The sequence below is a fragment of the Adiantum capillus-veneris genome, chromosome 11 (assembly GCF_014529385.1).
Source record: "Adiantum capillus-veneris isolate H3 chromosome 11, ASM1452938v2, whole genome shotgun sequence".
NCBI classification, from domain to species: Eukaryota; Viridiplantae; Streptophyta; class Polypodiopsida; order Polypodiales; family Pteridaceae; genus Adiantum; species Adiantum capillus-veneris.
The window spans coordinates 15,699,423-15,719,326 of record NC_140941.1 but is presented as its reverse complement, the minus strand read 5'-3'; the positions used below and the strand labels follow the sequence as shown (position 1 = coordinate 15,719,326).

The 19,904-nt window shown below is 45.6% G+C and overlaps 2 protein-coding genes and 1 pseudogene across 3 annotated transcripts in view; all 3 read left to right on the top strand.

The window, feature by feature from the left end:
• Positions 1-19,904, top strand: part of LOC147446924 (uncharacterized) — a 198,953-nt gene that overhangs the window by 36,072 nt on the left and 142,977 nt on the right. The window contains exons 1-2 of one of the 2 annotated variants that reach the window (XM_086522866.1): positions 1,738-2,886; positions 2,960-3,153. In XM_086522866.1, coding sequence (XP_086378992.1) covers positions 2,878-2,886; positions 2,960-3,153 — 203 coding nt within the window. In that variant the 5' untranslated portion in view covers positions 1,738-2,877. Of the gene's footprint in view, positions 1-1,737; positions 2,887-2,959; positions 3,154-19,904 lie in introns of those variants that run through there. The other variant, XM_086522865.1, reaches the window with a different exon arrangement.
• Positions 11,236-12,412, top strand: LOC147446927 (uncharacterized; annotated as a pseudogene).
• Positions 12,544-13,788, top strand: LOC147446926 (uncharacterized). The gene is made up of 3 exons (XM_086522863.1): positions 12,544-12,846; positions 12,939-13,100; positions 13,183-13,788. The coding sequence occupies exons 1-3, from the start codon at positions 12,544-12,546 to the stop codon at positions 13,627-13,629; spliced, it is 912 nt and encodes a 303-aa protein (XP_086378989.1). The 3' UTR covers positions 13,630-13,788.

The following is a 19,904-nucleotide window of genomic DNA, read 5'->3' as shown; positions in this document are numbered from 1 at the left end:
TCGAGGTCATAAATGCATCTGATCAATGCGTATGTCTTGCGAACATAGTAACAGGGGACACCCTTTTTCGAGCTTCCCGTCCCCACTTTTCCGTCCCCACTTGCTGTCCCGCGCTCTTTTTTACACTAAAAATCCATTTGAGCCCCGTCCCCATTCTCCCGTTCCCCGTCTCGGAATGCGTCCCTGTGACTATGCTTGCGAATCATAGATTCACTTGCCCTTGAAAGGTGGTCCATGCCAATCTTTGTGTCAAAGCTAGAATCCTTTGTGCCGTGATAGTTTCTCTATGTGGTATTTGCATTTATGCGTGGCACTGGAACATCCGAGTGGTCTAACTTCTGAGTTTTGCAGGTGCCAACCAAGGGGCCTAAGCCTAGAAGAAGAAGTAGAATAGAAGAAATTCCAACTTAAGAAGTTCCGGCAAGTGGCCCAATTATAAAAGTGGGTTAGGATTAAAATTCCTAATCCCCAACAACTTCTAAAGTTCCGCTGATGGGGCCTAATTTATTACAGCACGCACTCTCACACACAAAAAAAACTTGCGTAGAGCATGATGGTGTGGCAACAATGTACGGACTAGCCCCATGGGCGCTTGACTTTTTACCAAATGCTTTTAGACTTGCTGCTTTTCAAGTGTAGTTTTTAAGTTTGAGGCCAAGGGCCTATAAATATGTAATGAGGGGTCTCTTTCTCTGGCATTCTACCGCCAGGAGAAGCAGAGGAGAGTCCTAGAACCTTGTACCTTTACGACATAATAATAAAGAAATACCGAAAGGGGCGTTAGTCTTTGGGCCGATGTCGTCTAGGGGTGGAACACCGCCTCTTCGTGTGTCACGTGACACATCCAACGCTATGTGTCCGTGGACTAGCTATAACATGAACAGGGGTCAGTCAGTCTAGAATAGGAAGTGATCTGGCACTTTTGTGAGTCTGTTTGCAGACCGTGCATGTCCAGACACTTAGATTAGATGCATATCCTCCGGTTGCACACAACATCATTATCAACATTACCATCAGAATCCATCAGGGAATTTTCCAGTGCATTAAACCTATTTTCCCTGTTTTTGTTCACTTATTATTTTTAAGTGACTTTTGTTGGGAACTGGGTAGGGCAATTTGCATAAGATAATATATAAGGAAACCGGAGCTAGCACTTTCTGGGAGAAGAGGTAGCAGGAGCATTGCTCAACAGGCAACTTCTCAAGCAAGAACCATCAAGCATGGTGTTTCTGGCAAGAAGCCCAGCATTTGAAGGCCCCCACTTCAGCGATTTCAGCCCATCCACTTGGCGATTTCAGCTTTTCCATGCTAGCGTTTGGACACCAGCAGGTCAGCATTTCCAGCTTTGAAGACCTGGCGATCTCAGTCCCCTTAGACAGCATTTTTCAGCCCTGCTGCCGCCGTGCATTCAGCCCCATGACCAACATTTTTGGACCATTACAGCAGAGTTTACACCTGCAGCAGTTAGCGTTTTGGAATACCAGCAAATTCAGCAAGTAAAGGGGCTGCAGACATCAGCGTTTTTCAGCCTAAGAAGACCAGCAAGTCAGCGTTTTACAAACAGCAAGACCAGCGTTTTTTCAGCAGAGTAATTGTCTTCGCCGTTCTCATCGTCGTCGTCGATTCCGTCCTAGACATACCTTGCATCAGCATCTTGTATCAGATTGTGCAATCAATAGCGTAGACCTCTCTCGCCATAGAGAGAGGGGCCTTTGGAGGAGGGTTTTACAACTGTCTGGTGTCGTATTCTCTTCTCTCTATCTCTCAGTCTCAGCACCTTCACGCATAGTGTCTATTCACTTTGTTTGTGATCACTTGCACTCTCTCATAAAGGACAGAAGGCTCTCCCTTCCCTAAGTAAAAAGGAACCTTGAGCACAGTTCGGAGCACTCATCTTGAGCAAAGTTCAACATTCACTTCCGCTGCACCTTACATCGTGTCTCGTGTAGATTCTCTCTCTTATTGTCTTTTACTGTTGTTTTGAAGTACTAAAAGTGTTGCTAAGTGTGTAGATTGTAGTTATTTCTGTATTTCCGTCCGATCCCTTGTCGAAAGTGATTACATCTGGCTTAGGCATGTGAAGCACCTCTTATTTATGAGCCTAATTATCAATAAGTGACATTTTTAGCCAGCATTTAACCAAGTCGTGGGGTTCCTCTAGCGTATTGACCTATGCCAAATTTTTATATTATGCAAAGGGTACAAGCCCCACGTTTTTCGCGCGTGCGTGCACACACACAGAGACACCACAGTAGTAAGCATGCAGGTTTCCACTCACATGCACAACAGCCAAGCAAACACACAACAAAAACAAAGAAATTAGAATACTTAGGCAAAGAAGAGGCAAAGGCAAGCAGCCAAAAACAAAAAGCAGTGATAATACAGGAACAAAACCTTACTAGAGATGGAGAAACTTTTAAAAGCGCAGGCGGACATGATCTGCAGATGTAAAGTGCAGTAGGCATAAGGAGAAGACATCCTATGGGTGTTTCCAAGGGAGCAGGATGACAGGTCTAGTGCACATGTGAAACCAGTTTTCTGTTTTGTGCCCTGAAACATTTCAAACTCTCAAAGCCTCAAAACAATCGAAACCACAAACTGCTCCATGACACTTCTCTTGACCAAAAGATAAGGCGGCGTCCTTATTGGAATTTGATCAAATGTGAGAGCCAATATTACGTTGTGAAGCTGACTAGCCAATATCATATTATGAGCATTCCACTACCATCATTCCCTGTGAAAGTTTTCCTGTTTTTATTCCTTGTGCAAGTTTTCCTGTTTGTGAAGTGATTATGACTTGTATTCAGATGCTTCAACAAATTGATTCTATGCTAGGTGACAGGTTTGAATGCATCTGACGTGGTCTGATTGTGACGCATGCTTCAGGTGTGGGGAGCTTCTTCTTTGATGGTCAGTGTCGAGTCATAACTAACCATATAATATAATGTCTATTTGACAGGTTGCATGCTCTTTGATTGGATCATTGGGGGTATCTTATACTGGAGCTCTAGTGGCCAATTTGGCCATAGCACTTTTTGCTCTAATTGCTATAGAGAGTGGAAGTCAGGCATTGGGCCGGACCTATGCAGTTTTGTTGGTGTGTGCACTTCTTCTTGATATTGCATGGTTTATCCTCTTCTCAGTTGAGATCAGGTAACTTTCTTAATCTTAAGTTCACTGTAGCCCAGCATACAGTTCTCTGGCACAAGGCTAGTGCTGTTTTTATTTCCTCAATAAAAGCGTATGACTTTTCTATCCAATGACCTCTTCGGAAGTATCGAAAAATTATTTTCATTATGATCTTCTAAAGGCTTTCCATTAATGTCGTATGGATGATTTGTAGCTTGCACTTTCTTTTACAGGTGGTGGGATGAACTGTTTTTAGAAAGCCAGAGAGGCTCATGAGACCAATTTACAATGTGTGAGTATACACAAAGGTGCAATACCAAACGTTTACCGTATGGAAAATACAGAAGAGGAGGGCCATTGGAAAGAGGGGTAGTACGTGTAAGAAATTTTACTAGCGGACATGCAAATTTTGCATGGTGAAGTTTTTCTCCTAGTTGCGACCAATTGATGGGGCATATACACCACTTTTCGTTTTATTATTTTTTTGCTTATTTTACTTCTAGGTTTCATTCTGGCTGAGTCTGCCCTTCTTCCTAAGAATCATGACAAAGGCTCATCATGTAGACATTTGTATTTACAAGTGCTCATGCGTGTGTGTATGGTGGTAACATATATTGATATCTAGTTCTACACTCACTATTGGGTCTTAAGATGCTGTAGTATTTAATCAATTCTGAGTCATTAGTGTGCATGATGGAGGCCATTATTGTGTCATGACCCCCATGAGCCCCTAACTTGTACTTTTCTTTATAGGCGAATCAATCTAGGATTCATCCAATTGTATTTATAGGATTGCCAATGGGGTTATACCATGTAAGGAGTTCCCTCTTGGATTGCTCTGACAAATCCTTTAATTTCAGAGGTCCTTTGCACAAGCCAGATTTGGCACTCCGAATAGAGGAATTGGAACGATGGGATGGACAGAGCACAAGAATAGAGCATGGTCACGTGGTGGCAATGTGGGGTAGAGTCTAGATTGGAGTGCTTGAGGATCGGTGGTAGATACGAGGCAGTCTCTCTTGTTTGTGGTGCTGATGTCTCTGCATGTTTGTGATCTCTCCCCGATGCACCCTACTTGTCTAGTATCCTGATGCTCATGGTTGTCTACTATCCCTCCCTGATGCATCCTGGGTGTCTAGTATCCTGGTACTCATGTTTGTTGGCATGGAGGCTTTGTGTACGAGAGTTTTTTGTTTTTTTTTCGAGGAAAAGATCCTTCTATTAGTTAATGAAACTGCCCATAGGGCTACAACCACCTCTCCTAGAGAGGGCTACAACAATCATAAGGGGAGACTCTCCCAAGAGTTATTTTTTTGTTTCCCCAATTAAAATAACTCTTTATCCTGTGCACCTCTTTCCTTTTTTGAGTATACTGTCTCTCTTGGGAGGAGGCTTGTCTTCCGGACATGACACCCACCTCACGTCCAACATCAACAAGGAGGATGGGAAGTACCGGAAGCGGACAAAGACTCAAAAGAGCAAGAAGAACAAGCGAACCAAGAAGAATAGATCCCATAAGAAATCTTAGAAGCATCGCAAACATTTTGACAGTTCTGATGAAGACACCTCGTCCTCTGATAGTTCTGATTCAGTCAATGTTCGGAAAGAAGCAAAGACACTTGGTACCGTTTGAACGAGTACGACCATCTCGAGAAGAAAGGCAGGAAGACCAAGGATTTTAAAGACGGTGGGCAAGCACTCATAAAAGGACACCCACAGAGCTCTTGCATTTATACATCAGTTTGACATTGTCTTTAACGTTTTTCAGAACATTCTAAAGTACAAAGAGCATCATCTTATCTAAAAGGGAATGCCCAGACATGGTGGTCCACACTACTGTTGCGCTAGGAAGCGCCTACAAAGTAATTCAAATTAAAACCAGTCTTCACTTTTGCGTGGCTTACAGAAGAATACGAAGAGGATGTCATCACAACCTGGAATCATCTGAGGATGGCCAAAGAAGACATTTACCTAAGGAGATATGACGATATTTCCAACAAAAGAAGTTTGACTCCATTCAAAGACTTATGGGCCTCGCCAAGCATGGAATTGGTATGCATGCTGACACACTAATGTACCCTTCAGATAGGCCAGTGTCAGCTCAAAAGGGGAAAACTTCATTTGATGGTAACAAGAAGAAGGGTCAGGTAAACAACAAAAGAAGAAACCAACCGGCCCAAAATTGTCAATAGAGCAATGTGCTGAGTACTACAAAGAGGGAAAGTGTGACGATTATGGAGAGCAGGGGCACATTCTTGAGAAGTTTCCTAACAAAGCGTCAGAGGATCAAGCAGAGGACAAAAACCAGAGAGTTCCAAAGCGTCTAAGGAGCGTGTAAAGAAAGGGAAGACTGGATTTGGATTTTCTGGGGATAAACCCAAAACAAACAGACGAGAGTATGGAGCTTTGCAGAGCGCATTGATCCGTTACAATTCCATGCTGCCATTTTAAGGTTGGTCCCATAGGTCTCGTGTAAGGTGCAGCGGAAGTGAATGTTGAACTTTGCTCAAGATGAGTGCTCCGAATTGTGCTCAAGGGTTCCTTTTACTTACGGAAGGGAGAGCCTTCCGTTTCTTTAGTGAGAGTGCAAATGATCACAAACAAAGTGGATAAACATTGTGAATGAAGGTGCTGAGACTGAGAGATAGAGAGAGAAGAATACGACACCAGAATGTTGTCAAACCCTCCTCCAAGGGCCCCACTCTCTATGGCGAGAGGTCTATGCTATTGATTGCACAAATCTCGTACAATGGTCTAAATGCAATGGACTTGCTGACGATGTTGATGACGACGACGACGACGACGAGATGGGCTGAAATTTGAAAACGCTAGGGGCTGAAATCTGCAAATCTTCTATTTGCTGAATTCTGACTCTATGTTGGTGACAACGATGTGATGACGATGTGCTGAAAACATAGATGCTGAAATCTGCGAATAGCGGGCTGAATCTACAAATGCTGGCTGATCTGACCGTGCGGCGAGGATCTGCTGCGGGAAGGTGAGATCTGCGAGGTTTGGGGGCTGCAGTGCGGAGTCCGACTACTGAAAACTGAAAAGGCTGATGTAAATGGATGTTCCATCGCCGGGAATCTACAAAACGCTAGGTGATCTGCAAGCTGCAAAAAGGCTAGGGAGTCTGATGCAATCTGCTAACGCCAGGCTGATCTACAATCTGCAAAACGGTGGGGCTGATCTGCAATTGTTGAAAACGCTAGGCTTCTTGATGGCTGAAAAAATGCTAAGTTGTTCTGCACGGGTCTTGCTGAGAAGGTGCACTGTCAGACATTGGGTCTCTGCTGTCTCTTTTGCCAGAAAGTGCTAGCGCTAGCTTTTCTTATACAGTCACTTGCAAGATTTGCCCTACCCAGTTTCCCAACAAAGTCACTTATTAATAATAAGTGAAAAATGGCTAAAATAGGGAAAATAAAATGCCCATGATGGATTCTAATGGTAATGCTGATGATCATGCTGTGTGCAACCAGAGGATATGCAACTACTCTAAGTGCCTAGGCCGTGGATGACTTTAAAACATCAAAAGGCAATTGATTGTAAATCTTTGTCTGACCATCTAACTGTGGATGAAAAGTCGATGAAAAATTCAACTCAGTGCCAAAATTTTCAAAGAGTGCGTGCCAAAAATTGGACGTGAACTTAACATCCTTATCTGAAACAATCGATTTTGGCAAACCACAGAGGGGTACCAATGCTTGATGAACAACTGTGCTACATCTTATGCAATGACCGTGGCCTAACAAGGAATCAATATGCAAAACTTGCTGAAACGATCAACAATTGTTAAACATTGAGTGTTCCTTGAATGCAAACTAGGTGGAAGGTTAGTCACAAAATCCATGGAAATATCTTGAAAAGGTCCATCGGAAATAGGCAGCGGAAGCAAGAGGCCTTGCCGCTTACCTCGAGGAGCTTTTACTTTTTGACAAATAGTGCATTGTGTGACATAACGAAACACATCTTTTCGCATTTCAGGCCAATAAAAGAATCTTTCTATTTTTTCGAGAGTGGTGTTCATTCCCCTACGCCCACCCGTGAGAGAGTCATGTGCATCGTGCAATATGGTTGTCGTGAGAGAGGGCAACACACATAGGCGGTGACAAAAATACAACAAACCATCACAAATGAGACAGTTGCTTGGCCCTTGGGAAGCAAGAGCATGCAACCATTGCTTACCAAACTCGAAATCCGCATACTGGTTCTTCATGCTGTCGAAAGGCAAACTGTGGATCGTGACTCAAGAGACAGGATCTATTCTTTGCGACTTAACGCATCTGCAATAGGGTTAGCTTTTCTAGGTGATACTCAATCAAACCTTCAAATTGCTCAAAAAATTGTGACCACCATGCTTGGCGATCACTCCAATGTGCACTAGGCATAGACTGGAGCCACTTGAGGGCTTCGTGATCCGCACGAACTGTGAACTCTCTACCATACAGAAAATGCTTCCAATGCTTAAGAGAGTGAATGACAGACAAAAGTTCTTTTACATAAACTGAATAGGTCTTTTCTGCACTATTGGCTTTCGACTAAGGAAAGCAACTGGACGACCATGCTACTAAAGCACAGCGCCTATGGCGACATTGCTCGTATTTGTCCATACCTCAAAGGGGCTATCCCAAGAGGCAAGGATAAGACACGGCGCTTTTGTCACCGCAACCTTGAGAGCTGCAAAAGCCTCAATGGTTGCTTCGGGTAAATCCACGCACTGTCGGCGAGTCTTTACCTCTTTCAAAACATTTGTCATGGGTGCGGCAATGTGTGAAAAATTCTCTATGTGCGAACTATATGCTTCACATGAACCAAGAAAAGAACGCACATCATATGTAGTTTTGGGTAAATCCCAATTACGTATCTATTCCACCTTCGCGGGGTCTAGCTTGATGCCTTCTGCAGAAACGTTATAACCCAGATAAGTAACTTTAGTGAGAAAAAACTCAGATTTCTTAGCTGCAATGTACAGCTGACACTCATCCAAACGGGTTAGTACCCTTTCTACATCCTTTTCATGTTGTTCCCACGCTGCAGAAAAAATGAGAATATCATTAAGAAAGATGAACACACATATACCAACCATATCGCCAAAACGGTCTACCATGAGACGGTTAAATGTACGCACGGCACCTGTCAATCCAAAAGGCATGACTACATACTCCCATTGCCCTCGCTCTGTTCGAAAAGGGATGGTATCCACTTTTGAGATCGACCTTACAGAAGACCTTTGCCCCATTGAGCTTATCAAATATACTCAATGCGAGGCATCATAAACTTGTTTTTGACGGTCATCTTGTTCAATGCCCTGTAATCAATACACAAACGAGATGAACCATCTTTCTGGCGGGCAAACAAAATAGGAGCAACAAAAGGACTTACACTAGGACGTATGAATCCTCTAGCCACCAACTCCGCGAGTTGCCGCTCTAACTCTTCTTCTTGTGTCTTGTTCAAACGGTAGGGAGCCTTACTGACAGGCTGTGCCCCCTCCGTAAGCTCGATGCGATGGTCCTCCGGCCGCTCGGGTGGGAGACGGGGTGGAAGATCATGCTGCAAAAAGAGATGCGTAAACTTTGTAAACAAAGTTGAATACCTGTCTGGAGCCTGAATGCTCTAGGTAACTGGAGAGGCATAGATGAATGCCGCTTGTGCTCCTCGTTGTAATTCACGCTTTGCTTGCACATGAGAAATGAGAGGCAAAGAATGCAGACCCTCCTCAGCACGAATGATTATGGGAGAGTCACTTTTGGCATGTAATATGAGAGTGTTGTCCTCCCAATCAATGAGAGGCTTATGCTCACGAAACCATCTAATGCCCAAAAGCATATCACATCCTGAGAGAGGAAACACGACAAATTTCCTACGGAAAGCAGCTTGTTGAACTGTAAATAACACATCAAGGCACTCTTGTGTGATGAGAGAGTCCGTACCGGGAGCGAAGCCAGACACCTCGAGAGGAGATTTCGGACTAACGTCTAGGCGGGCTCTCTCTACAAGAGAGTCACTAATCACATCATGCATACTGCTTGGATCAAACAATATGACAAAACGCTGACCCTCACATGACAATAACACTTCATGAGAGACTCATCAATGTGTGTGTCAGAGACATGAGAAGATTCAATTTGGTTCATTAAAAGTGCTTGTGGTTGCTATGGGTGCCTTAGGTTCTTTAGGTAGGGCTATCTTAGGACAAGCGGTTCTAATGTGACCCTTGAGGTGACATTGATAACAACGACCTTCCTTAGCATAAATGACTTGTTCTTCTGCCGTTATGTATCCTCCTATAATTCCTTTTGTGGCTTTTTCATCCGGGGTTAGCTTAGGTTTAACAGATGTTTAGCTTTACCCTTAGATTCATTTTGTGAGTTCTTTTCCGAAGGATTAGAGGAAGATTGACCATCTATCCCCATTGGGACAGCATCCAAAAATGCAATGTGGCCCAATTGTCGGGTACTTTCCTTTGGTGACTCCACCTTGGCTTTGTGCCTTTATTGAGTTCACTTCCTAGTATACACCAACTTGCTAAGTGCGACGGGGGGACCTACATGATCTTGAACTGAGCCTAGACATCCTCTTACTATACGAATTCCCAACTTCCCGTCTGCGGGTGAAACTACCGTTCACATTGGCCATACAATGCTCGACCATTTGCAACTTCAAAAAGAGGGCCTCAAAAATAAAACAAAAATCATTGGAAAGAAACCAACAATTAAGGTTAGCAGCTGCCACGTCCTCGTGACATAGTTAACAGCTGCCACGTCTTCGTGACATCGGGAGTTGTACTTTGATCAAGCATTGATATAAAAGAAATATGAAAAGGGGCGCCAGTGTTTGGGGCCAATACCTTTGGCCACGGAACTACGCCGGGCCATGTCAACACTCTCTCTCTCTCTCTCTCTCTCTCTCTCTCTCTCTCTCCAGTTAAGTTCAGTGATTATGAAGTTCTATTCGTGTGTTGCTATTGATTTCTCGCTTGGAGTGTCCAAGCCGGTTAAAAGAAGTCCAACCTATGACGAGGAACTGCTGCAAAGGGAGACGTCTGCACCAAAAGGGGGGTTCGCAAGAAAGGCTGTCCCTCTCTCGCCAAGCGACTCATGGCAAAAGCGCTGCCAAGAGATCTCCTAGCAGTCGAGGAAGGTCCGACCCCATGGGACGGCTGCGGGGTAGGAACGGGAGATGTGGAAGCAGGGGGGCTAGTGGGATATGGAGGAGTGGGGGGCGGAGAGCGGCGGAGGGAAATGGGAGAGGCGGGGGGGGGGGGGGGGGGGGGGGGGGAGGGACGGAGGAGAACTCGAGGAGAGGATGGGCTTTCGAAGGTGAGGCTAAGGTGGAGGGTGGAGCTGGGACCTCATCCTATTGAAGAGGGTCGAAATGGTAACCCACTTGTGTTGGCTTGGAGCTTGACGACCAAGGTTGTACCAATACGTACGTGTGTACGGTACGTCCGTACTGATCCGTACAGTACACGTATGGATCGTACAGTACGGTGGTTTTTTTAAATTTTTTTTAAAAGCCCTTTTAGGCTACTGGACTCTGGATATCGATTTGCGTGAGTTTTTCGCTGCCGAGCGTTACAAAAAGGCTTTTGCAGACTGTGCAGAAACAGGTACCCCCCCCCCCCCCTCTCTCTCTCTCTCTCTCTCTCTCTCTCTCTCTCTCTCTCTCTCTCGTCTCTCTCTGCGAGAGAATACACCAATCAAAGCATCCACTAAATCCTCGAGTCCTCTGAGCTCTCTGAGTCTCGACTCTCACCTGTGACCTTATTATTTGCATGTTTTCAGCAGGCTGTTTTCATCATGCCGAAACCTACGAACCCTTTGTGGAAAGAGCACACTAATATAATTGAAGTTGTGAATACTCCTGGGCAGGCTGGATTAGGTTGTCACAAGTGGTCATGCAAGTACTGTGGTTTCATGCTGTCGAGTACAATCACTCGAGTTGTGATGCATCTAACTGGCATCAATTGCACGAATAATTGTGGCAAGTGCAAGATGGTACCTCCAGGTGTGCGGGAAGCATTGATTGCTAAGAAATTCCCTGCATTTGCAACAACAAACAAAGGAAAAGTGGCACAACAAACACAAGACCGTTTGCAAGATGCTCTTCTTGGACAGCTTGGTGACTCTTCTACACAGGTGGAGGAGCTCAGGGTCTCAGCAAATTGCAAACAGGAAGAGGGCTCGTATCATGCAGGAAGAGGAGGTTGGTGATGTGCATGTGCGTAGGCAGACCACCTTGCCTTCACGTGTGCATTCTGTGTCTTGGATAAAAGAGCGTCAGAAAGTGGCTGAGATGGAGATTGCTCGCACTCTCATTGAGTGCAACATCAGTTTCAATGTCTTGAAGACTGAACAATGGAAGAGGATGGTGAGGTCCATTGCTAGGTAGGTGTTGGTGCCACAGATACATGGTATGGCCTCGATTACAAAAAGATGCGCACCACAGCACTGGAGGAGCAGAAGGTTTTGATAGATAAGGCGCTGGTGCCTGTTAAGGCTGGATGACAGCAATTTGGATGCACCATCATCTCTGATGGATGGAGTGATGTACGCAGGCGATACATCATTAACATACTTGTGTCTTCTTGTCTTGGTACATATTTCTTGCGTACTGTGGATGCAGGAAAGGCAGGAGATAAGATCACAGGTGAATTCATTTTTGAGCATATTTCAAGGGCCATCAATGACGTTGGTAAAGAGAATGTGGTTCAAGTTGTCACAGATAATGCAGCCAATTGCAAAGCTGTGGGAGAAATGGTAACGGCACAGTTTCCTCACAATTTTGGACTCCATGTGCAGCCCATTGTTTAGATTTGTTGGTTGAGGACATAGGCAAACTGCCTTGGGTGCAGCCAACAATTTCAGAGGCTACTAGATTGACCACATTCTTCCGAAAGAAGCATCAGGCCTTAGCCATCTTTCGTAGCCATAGTACCCTTGATATGGTGCGGCCCTCCAAGACCAGGTTTGCATATATGTATTTGGTGTTGCAAAGACTCTCCAAGGTGAGGGATCCACTGTTGCAAACAGTTGTGGACCCAAAGTGGAGAAACATGGCTCGTGCAAACAGTGAGAACACCAAAGCCATTCAGAGGCGTGTGTTGGATGAGTCTTTTTGGACAGAGGTCCATACCTTGATAGTGGCTTTGCAGCCAATGTATGTCTTGCTACGAGTCACGGACATGGAGGGCTCGACATTAGGCCTTGTCTACCATCTCTTCATGCAGATGAAGAGCCACATCATGGCATGCCAAGCCTTGACTCAGGAGCGGTGAGTGTCAGATTTTTGCATGCCATTCTTTTTACATCTAGGCCATGTATTCATTGCTAAATTGAGTGTGATCATTGCTGATTTTCTTGCAGGCGAGATGATATCCTATTCTTTATAGAGAGTAGGTGGAAGTTTATGAGCCGTCCTATTCATGGGATGGCTGCTTTACTCCATCCTTTTTACAAGACCCCAGAGTTGTTTCATGAGAGTGATCTCCTCACACTAAAGGACGAGTACATTAATGATTCGTTTGAGGAGCACGAGCAGCTGGCAATAGATGCAGAGATGTGCAAGTACATGAACAACTTGGGGCCATCGTTTTCACGTCAGGTAGCATTGCGTCCAGAGGCAACCAGTTGTCCTCTCACTTGGTGGCAGAGTTATGGTCGCCAAGGTCTTCCATGCCTGACTACTATGGCTCTACATTTGCTCTCGCAGGTATCTTTTAAATCTCACTTCATTTCTCTATCTTGGGTCTTGCATAATGCGTTTAAATCCTGCCAACGACACCGGCAAATGATTTAATGCAGGATTGCTTAGCGGGTGCTTGTGAGCGCAACTGGAGCGCTTACTCTTTGATCCATAACAAGATCCGGAATCGCCTTAGCACTTCTCAGTCGGAGAAGCTAGTGTATTGCAGGGCCAACATGAGGCTTGTGCGCTCTTACCACGCTTTGGGGACACCCAAGCAGGTAGTATGACGATGTAGTATGACATCCTATGTATATGTTTCTTATTTACACTATTGTTAACAAAATGTACATTGTACAACAGGTTGATCCCTCACTTATCAAGCTGGCAGTTGATCCTACTGTGGAGGAGGCGGACCAGCATATCAGAGATGAGCAAGAGGAGATAGTACGCATGCTTCATAGAGAGCTAGAGGATGTCGATCGGCGTGTGACAAGGTCTTGTGCACGTGCTTACAACATTCCATTACGCCTCCAGGATACAGGTGAGGGGAGTGCACGACGGAAGAGCATTCGCAAAGGCAAGCTACCCATACGTACTCCTCGGCGGCGTGCGAATGAGGCAGTCCGTCTCATTCACACTCCAGAGGGAGAGGAGGATAGTGATCCAGACCCAGTTGGTGCAGACGAGGCCACTTATGCTATGGTGATAGAGCCAGAGTTTGATGACGAGGGCAATGTCGTGGCAGATGGCGACATGCTCTTTTCAACATCATCTTCTTCTTCTTCTTCTGACGATGAGTTTCACTAGGCACTAGTGCCTGGTTACTAGTCTAGAGTCTTAGACATTTTCACATATTTCAGCAGGATGTTGTTTTTTATGTACGCTCTATCAGGAGCCATTTTGGCTTGACATTTGTCATTATTTTGGTTCCATCCTTATTAGCAGTTTGTGCCATGTGGGCTACTTGAGTCTTGAAGCAATGTTTGTACAGTTCTGAGTTTGTTGTCAGCAACTTACCTTTTGTTCAATTGCTTCATGCTTGAAGGTTTGTCATTGTTCTGAGTTCTCTTGTCAGCAGGTAGAAATGTTTTTACGTTGTTCAATGTATATTGTTTCTTGAAGGTTTGTACTTGTTTTGAAGTTAAGTGAATCTCTAGTGGATAATGTGTGTAGTAATGTGTCCCCAAGTACTTTGCATGATATAGATTGGTTAACCCTCTAACGAGGAAAATAACATTTTCTTAAATTTCCTCTCATTTATTGTTTTTTTACAAAGGTACGTATTTTTACGTACCTAAAAAATTTATCCATACGGCACGACGTACAGTACGTATAGTCATGACCTGTATAGTACGTATGGTACAACCTTGTCAATGACGACCACCCGGAGGGCCAGGCTGACGTCGTGGCCCCCGCGAACCTGCTTCTAGCCCTCCTGTGCCTGAGCCCCAGGCTCGGAGGGTGAGTTTGCCTGAGTAGCCTGTGACTCTATTTGCTACTGTTGGCTAGCCCTAGGAGGCTGGGACTGAGCCAGAGGTGAAGGTCGGGGCCTCCTCCGTGGATAGGCCTTCGCAAGATGGCCCATCTGTCGACAAATGAAGCACTCATTCGGAAGGCCCGAATCCTCCACGTTGTGGTGGAGCCAACCACCACTCACCCGAGGTAGTAGAATGACCTACCCGAACGAAAACACGTACTGTGGGAATGCTAGCTGCCTTGGCGGCTACAGAGGCTGCCGTGCAAGGTGTCTCAAGGACGGTCCCAATTTCTGAGCCTATCCTAGACAAGAGCGGAAGGTACTCCCTCCTCAGGCCGGGAAGCAGACTGAGATGGGAAGGTTTGCCTCCTCGACAAGAACGTCGGTAGTTGGGTCGAAACCGTGGCGCCATTGTCGAAAGTGAGCTCGTGCTGCACGGATCGTCAGGGGGCTCATCGCAATGACCTTGGACGTCATTTCAGTGTCTCAAACTCTATTTGATAGTAGCCACGTCTGAGGGGGCAGCGTATGCAAGGGAGGAAATGGTGAGCGGGTTACGCAGGGTGGGAGGAGTGGGCTGGGGCGGGAGAGCAGGACGCGAGGGGAAGGAACGGGCTGGGGCGGGAAACCTGGTCGCGAGGGGGACAGCACCCACGGGGTGGGAAAGGGGGGAGGGGGGGGGGTGCTGGCGATGGCGGGCGAGCAGTAGCAACGAGCAGCATGTATCAAGTCTTAATAGGCCATTTGCTCTTGTATCTCTTCCTTCTCGTTCTTCCATTCGTCTTGGGCATTCTTCCATTCCTCGAGCTTCTTCCATCTCTTCTCTTCTTTAGCTTCTTTCTCCTTTGTCCATTCTTCCCTCTCCTTGTTCAAGGCTTCCACTTTTTTCTCGAGCTTGGAGAGGCGGTTGATGATGGTGTTGATGGCGGAATCCATCATTCTTTTGTTGTCCTTGACGGTGGTGTGTAGCTTGTCTTCCATCTTGGCCACCTCTTCTTTGGTGACGCCTTTTGGCATGTTGAGTTGACACGACCAATGTGGCCTTCAAAAAGTGTGTGTGGGTGTCATGGTGATGGGGTGTATGTGTGAGGGAGTGTGGGTATGGATGTGTCTCTGTGTGTTTTTTTTTTGGGGGGGGGGTTTGGCGGCAACAACAGCAGGCAGCGGGCATGGCAGCCAGCAGCGCGTGGGGCAGCAAGCAGCGAGCAAGGCAGCGCGCGCGCGCGCGCACGCGCACACACACACACACACACACACACACACACACACACACACACACACACACACACAGAGAGAGAGAGAGAGAGAGAGAGAGAGAGAGAGAGAGAGAGAGAGAGAGAGAGAGAGAGAGAGAGAGAGAGAGAGAGAGAGAGAGAGAGAAGAAGAAGAAGAAGAAGAAGAAGAAGAAGAAGAGAAGAAATGTAATATTAACATCTTCAAATGGCCAAAAAGACCTATGAGACCAAAAGGTAACGTGTGGTGAAGCTAATACCAGGTCTGGGTACCAAAAGTATAAAGAACTGAAAAGAAAATAGTGGGTAGGGGTGGGGTGAAAGCTGATACAAATGGAATACAAAGGGTGAGCTAATACAATGGAGCTCTCTGACAGTAGAGGCATCATATACATATACATCAGTATCCAAAAGGCTACAGAGGTTTTATGTCCTCCAAGGTAAGCACTCTGTCGGGACGGATCCTATGTCACGCCAGTATGGTATGGATCCTTTGTCGCAATTTGCGTCGATGTCGAGAGGACCCCCTCATTCGTGGGTGACGGGACCGCTCCAACTCTATCGCCCGATCAAGCAGTATGCCTCTCATGCCTCTGGTGCGGCTAGGCTGTGGGGGCTGCTCGAACTCCTTTGTCTGTGACTGAAAGAAATCTGTAATCTGCCGCTGTCGTTGGATCTCTCATGTGCCCCTCTTCAAGAGGTCCTCTCTATGTCTGCAAATCTCCAGTAAGTATAATCCGAGGCATCTCTGATCCTGGTATCTCATGACTCTAAAAAGTGGTCCAAAACCCTCTCTGAATAGACAGTGAAAGCGGCCTTGTATCTCATAGAATACTGGTCAATGACATATGTAATGTAGCTCTATCTCGGGCTCTATGTGGCAGACCTGACAAATCTTGGACTTAGAGGGTACTTGTTGCTAAATTGGTAGGAAAATAATTCTAAATGAATTATTGGATTTATAAGTGAGAGGGTTTTCTCGCTTGGAACACCAAGAAAAATAATTCTAAATGAATTATTGGAATTTTAAGTGAGAGGGCTTTTTTCACTAGAGACATCTGAGTACAGAGTATTCCTAGTGCGTCATTCAAAGTAATGACGGGAGCACTGAGAATGGGAATATCTGTAAGGCCGCCAGGAACAGGTACTTTTGATGCGCCACATCGGATGGGTGACAGGGAGCATCGGGAAGAAGTATTCGACCATCTGGGAACGGACATCTTTGATGCGTCATAGGATGGGTGACATAGAGCATCGCGAAGGAGATTGTACCGTAAGGTTGGTAGGAAAGGACTAGGTGATGGGTATTCCTGATGCGTCACAAGGTGGGTGACGGGTGCATCGGAAAGGGAATATCCATAGTCGAGAGGAAATTCCGAACTGTGTTAGAAGTGTGCACAAGGAAAAGCAAGCACTTGAAGGAAGATGGGTTCAGAGGAAACTTTGAGGAAAAACAGATGCTTTCTGAGAAAGCAGGATTGCTTTTCGGGAAAGCGGATGCTTTCCCACAGGAAGTCTATGTCTGCATTGCAACTGTGCATGTGATTGCATCCAGGGACGCTTGGGAAGTGTTGTGAAAGCATTGTTTTTAACTTATAAGGTTTTATTGAGTTTTTGGACAGATTCGGACCATTTTTAAAGGTGACCGGCCACCCACTTAATAAGTGGGCAGCCTATGATTAAATAAAAACCAGCCAACGATTTCTCTCTCTTTTTCTCGTAGAACAACGAAAAAAGAAAAAAGAAAAAAAGAAAAACAGACGCGATCTGTACGCTAGCAGCCAATGCTCTGCTATCTTTGCCGTGGCCAAGGAGCTATAAAAGCATAACAAGCCCTCTCCCAGAGGGAAGACCAGTTTTCGCAAGGAGAAGATGCTGCTGCAGATTTTAGCCGCAAAGAAGATGTTGCCGGTGATGCCCATGACTGCCCCAAGTGTACCAGATGTCACCAAGACTCAGTGCGCGAGTTCCCTCGCGAAGAAGTTCCTACGGAGCGTGTTTCCATCGCGACAAGCTGTTGTTTTTCTCTGTTTTCAGTCCATAAACGTCGTAGACGGGGCTGATTTACGAGAAGGAACCCGAGAACACACCTCTTTTGTGTGAAGGATTGGAAGAGAGGATTTTCTATGTAGAGATCTCTTTCGGGGAATGGCTTTTCGAGAACCGAGTTGCATTTCGAGCGTCGAGACTATGAAGGTGACGAATTTCATGTTGTGATCTCTAAGTATTTGTCTGCAGGTGTATTTCCTCTTAGTGAGGGAGTAGGAGCAGAGGAAGGCATGAGCCTCTGCAGGAGAAAGCGCTCTGAGGAATTAGAGCCAGATCAGCCCAAGGGTTTTGTACTCGAGTTTGGGAAGTAGATTCACGAATCGAAGAGAGGTAGTTTCTCAAGTTGTGATTTGGAAGTTGAGATTTCCAAGCACGGACTTCGTGTCTGAGAAAGTGGAGTTATTCTGCGGGAAGAGGAATCTGGGAACAGCGTCGGAAAAGAGTTGTAGGGATGCCATGTCCTCAGTCTGGAAGGTGAGATTCATAGGTGAGAACCTTGGTTCTGGAGGATTTGGAATAAGGAACAGAAGTTCCTTGGAATAGGGTTTTGCCCTAGGAATAGGAAGCCGAGGCTTCCAGGAACCATCAAGTCTTATTCTAGAATGGACGTGGTAATACGTCCGGCTCAAGTACTTGTATAGAATTCTCCTCAGTAATAAAGATACTATTACGGGGGGGGACCAGCCCATCTTCTGGTCCCCAGTACTATGTCGATCTTCTCACACACTCTCTCTCTCTCTCTCTCTCTCTCTCTCTCTCTCTCTCTATATATATATATATATATATATATATATATATATATATATATATCCTCTGGCTTCAATATTAAGTGATCAATTCTATTTATCCGAGTATATTCTATATTGCTATGCGCTTCCGTTTGTGACAGTACTCCTCTAAATCTGTCTATCTCGATCTCTAGCTGATGTGAGGATGTGCATATTTGACCAATAGCACATCGTATCCCGTGGGATAGATGAGTATGCATGTATCCTAGTCTGACATCCTTCGTAAGCTGGAGAAGATGCTCTCTATAGAAAGCCACCTTCGTACCCAACTCATGTGTAGGCTGTATCCATGCCCTCTTCATATCCAACTGAATCAAGAACTGTTTGATGAGCCTGATAATCTGTGCCTTAGTGAGGGAGATGGAGGGAGCATCCAGAGAGTACTGAAATGGGGGTAGCCGATCCATACTAAAGCCATGTAATTGAAACCAAGATGCCATCTCTGCATACTAACATGATCTATCTCCCTACAATGCGAGTTGTCGGAAAGACTCTACAGCTAATCGAGCATATCTGTCTCTAGGGAGAGCCCAAGTGCTATGCATAAATGAAACTGATCGAGTGAGTTCTTCCACTACCAATAGAGGAGCAGCGAGCTCCGCCCTAACAATGTCATGTGGTATTGAGGCCTTGGCCATAATCATCCGAGAAATCATAGACACCAAGGGCCTCTCCATACATCTCCATCCATCAGTACTGCTAGCTTTGCTATGATGATCAACTGAGGTGCCCCATATCTCCACACTGTATAGCATGGCCGGACTGACCAAAGTGTCAAAGAGCCAAAGCTTTGTCCGAGGTTCCTGGAACCGAACTTGTGAACATATCCTCTCAAGTCTCCCCAGTGCTGCATAGGCTTTGGTCAATCTCGTATTTGCTACACGCCTCAGGGAAAATACTGGACCACTGAAAACTGCCCCAAGGTAGGTATATTTATCTGCATACTCGACAGTCTTTCGACCATATGTAAAAGTGGGGGCAGAACTCCTTACCCACTGCATCGTAGTGTTCAACACCATTACCTTGGTCTTACCAAGGTTCATAGACAATCCACTGTCTTGTGCAAATACATGCAATGCATCCAAATGACGTTGCATCCCCTTTGGAGAATCTGAGATCAACACAATATCATGAGCATATAATAGCAACGAAATCCACGTCCTTGCAAGCTGAGCACCTCTATTACCCTCTATCTGTACATAATCTGAAAACTCATCTACATATATCCCAAAGAGAGTCGGAGATAGGGGACATCCCTCCTTCAACCCAATGGTGGAATGAACCATGTCGGACATGCCCTAAGTAGTGCGTACCCGCGCTACCACTGTCCTGTATAAAGCTAAGATCTCCCAAATCAGTTTTGTGGGCACCCCCATGTCCTGCAATCTGTGTGTGAGTCTGGCTCATGGCACTTTATCAAAGGCTTTGCAGAAATCCACAAAGCTACAATAAATCCTCCTGCTGTGGTGTCTACCGTCCTCAATAATCGCTTTGAGTGTCAAAATCTGGTCAAGAGTTGAGAAACCTCTCCTGAAC

Bases quoted from the DNA above. Each gene is read 5' to 3' on its own strand.
- LOC147446926 (XM_086522863.1), top strand. From the start codon at position 12,544: ATGAGCCGTCCTATTCATGGGATGGCTGCTTTACTCCATCCTTTTTAC. The intron at 12,847-12,938 runs GTATCTTTTAAA...GATTTAATGCAG, and splicing joins CTCTACATTTGCTCTCGCAG to GATTGCTTAGCGGGTGCTTG. The intron at 13,101-13,182 runs GTAGTATGACGA...ATTGTACAACAG, and splicing joins CTTTGGGGACACCCAAGCAG to GTTGATCCCTCACTTATCAA.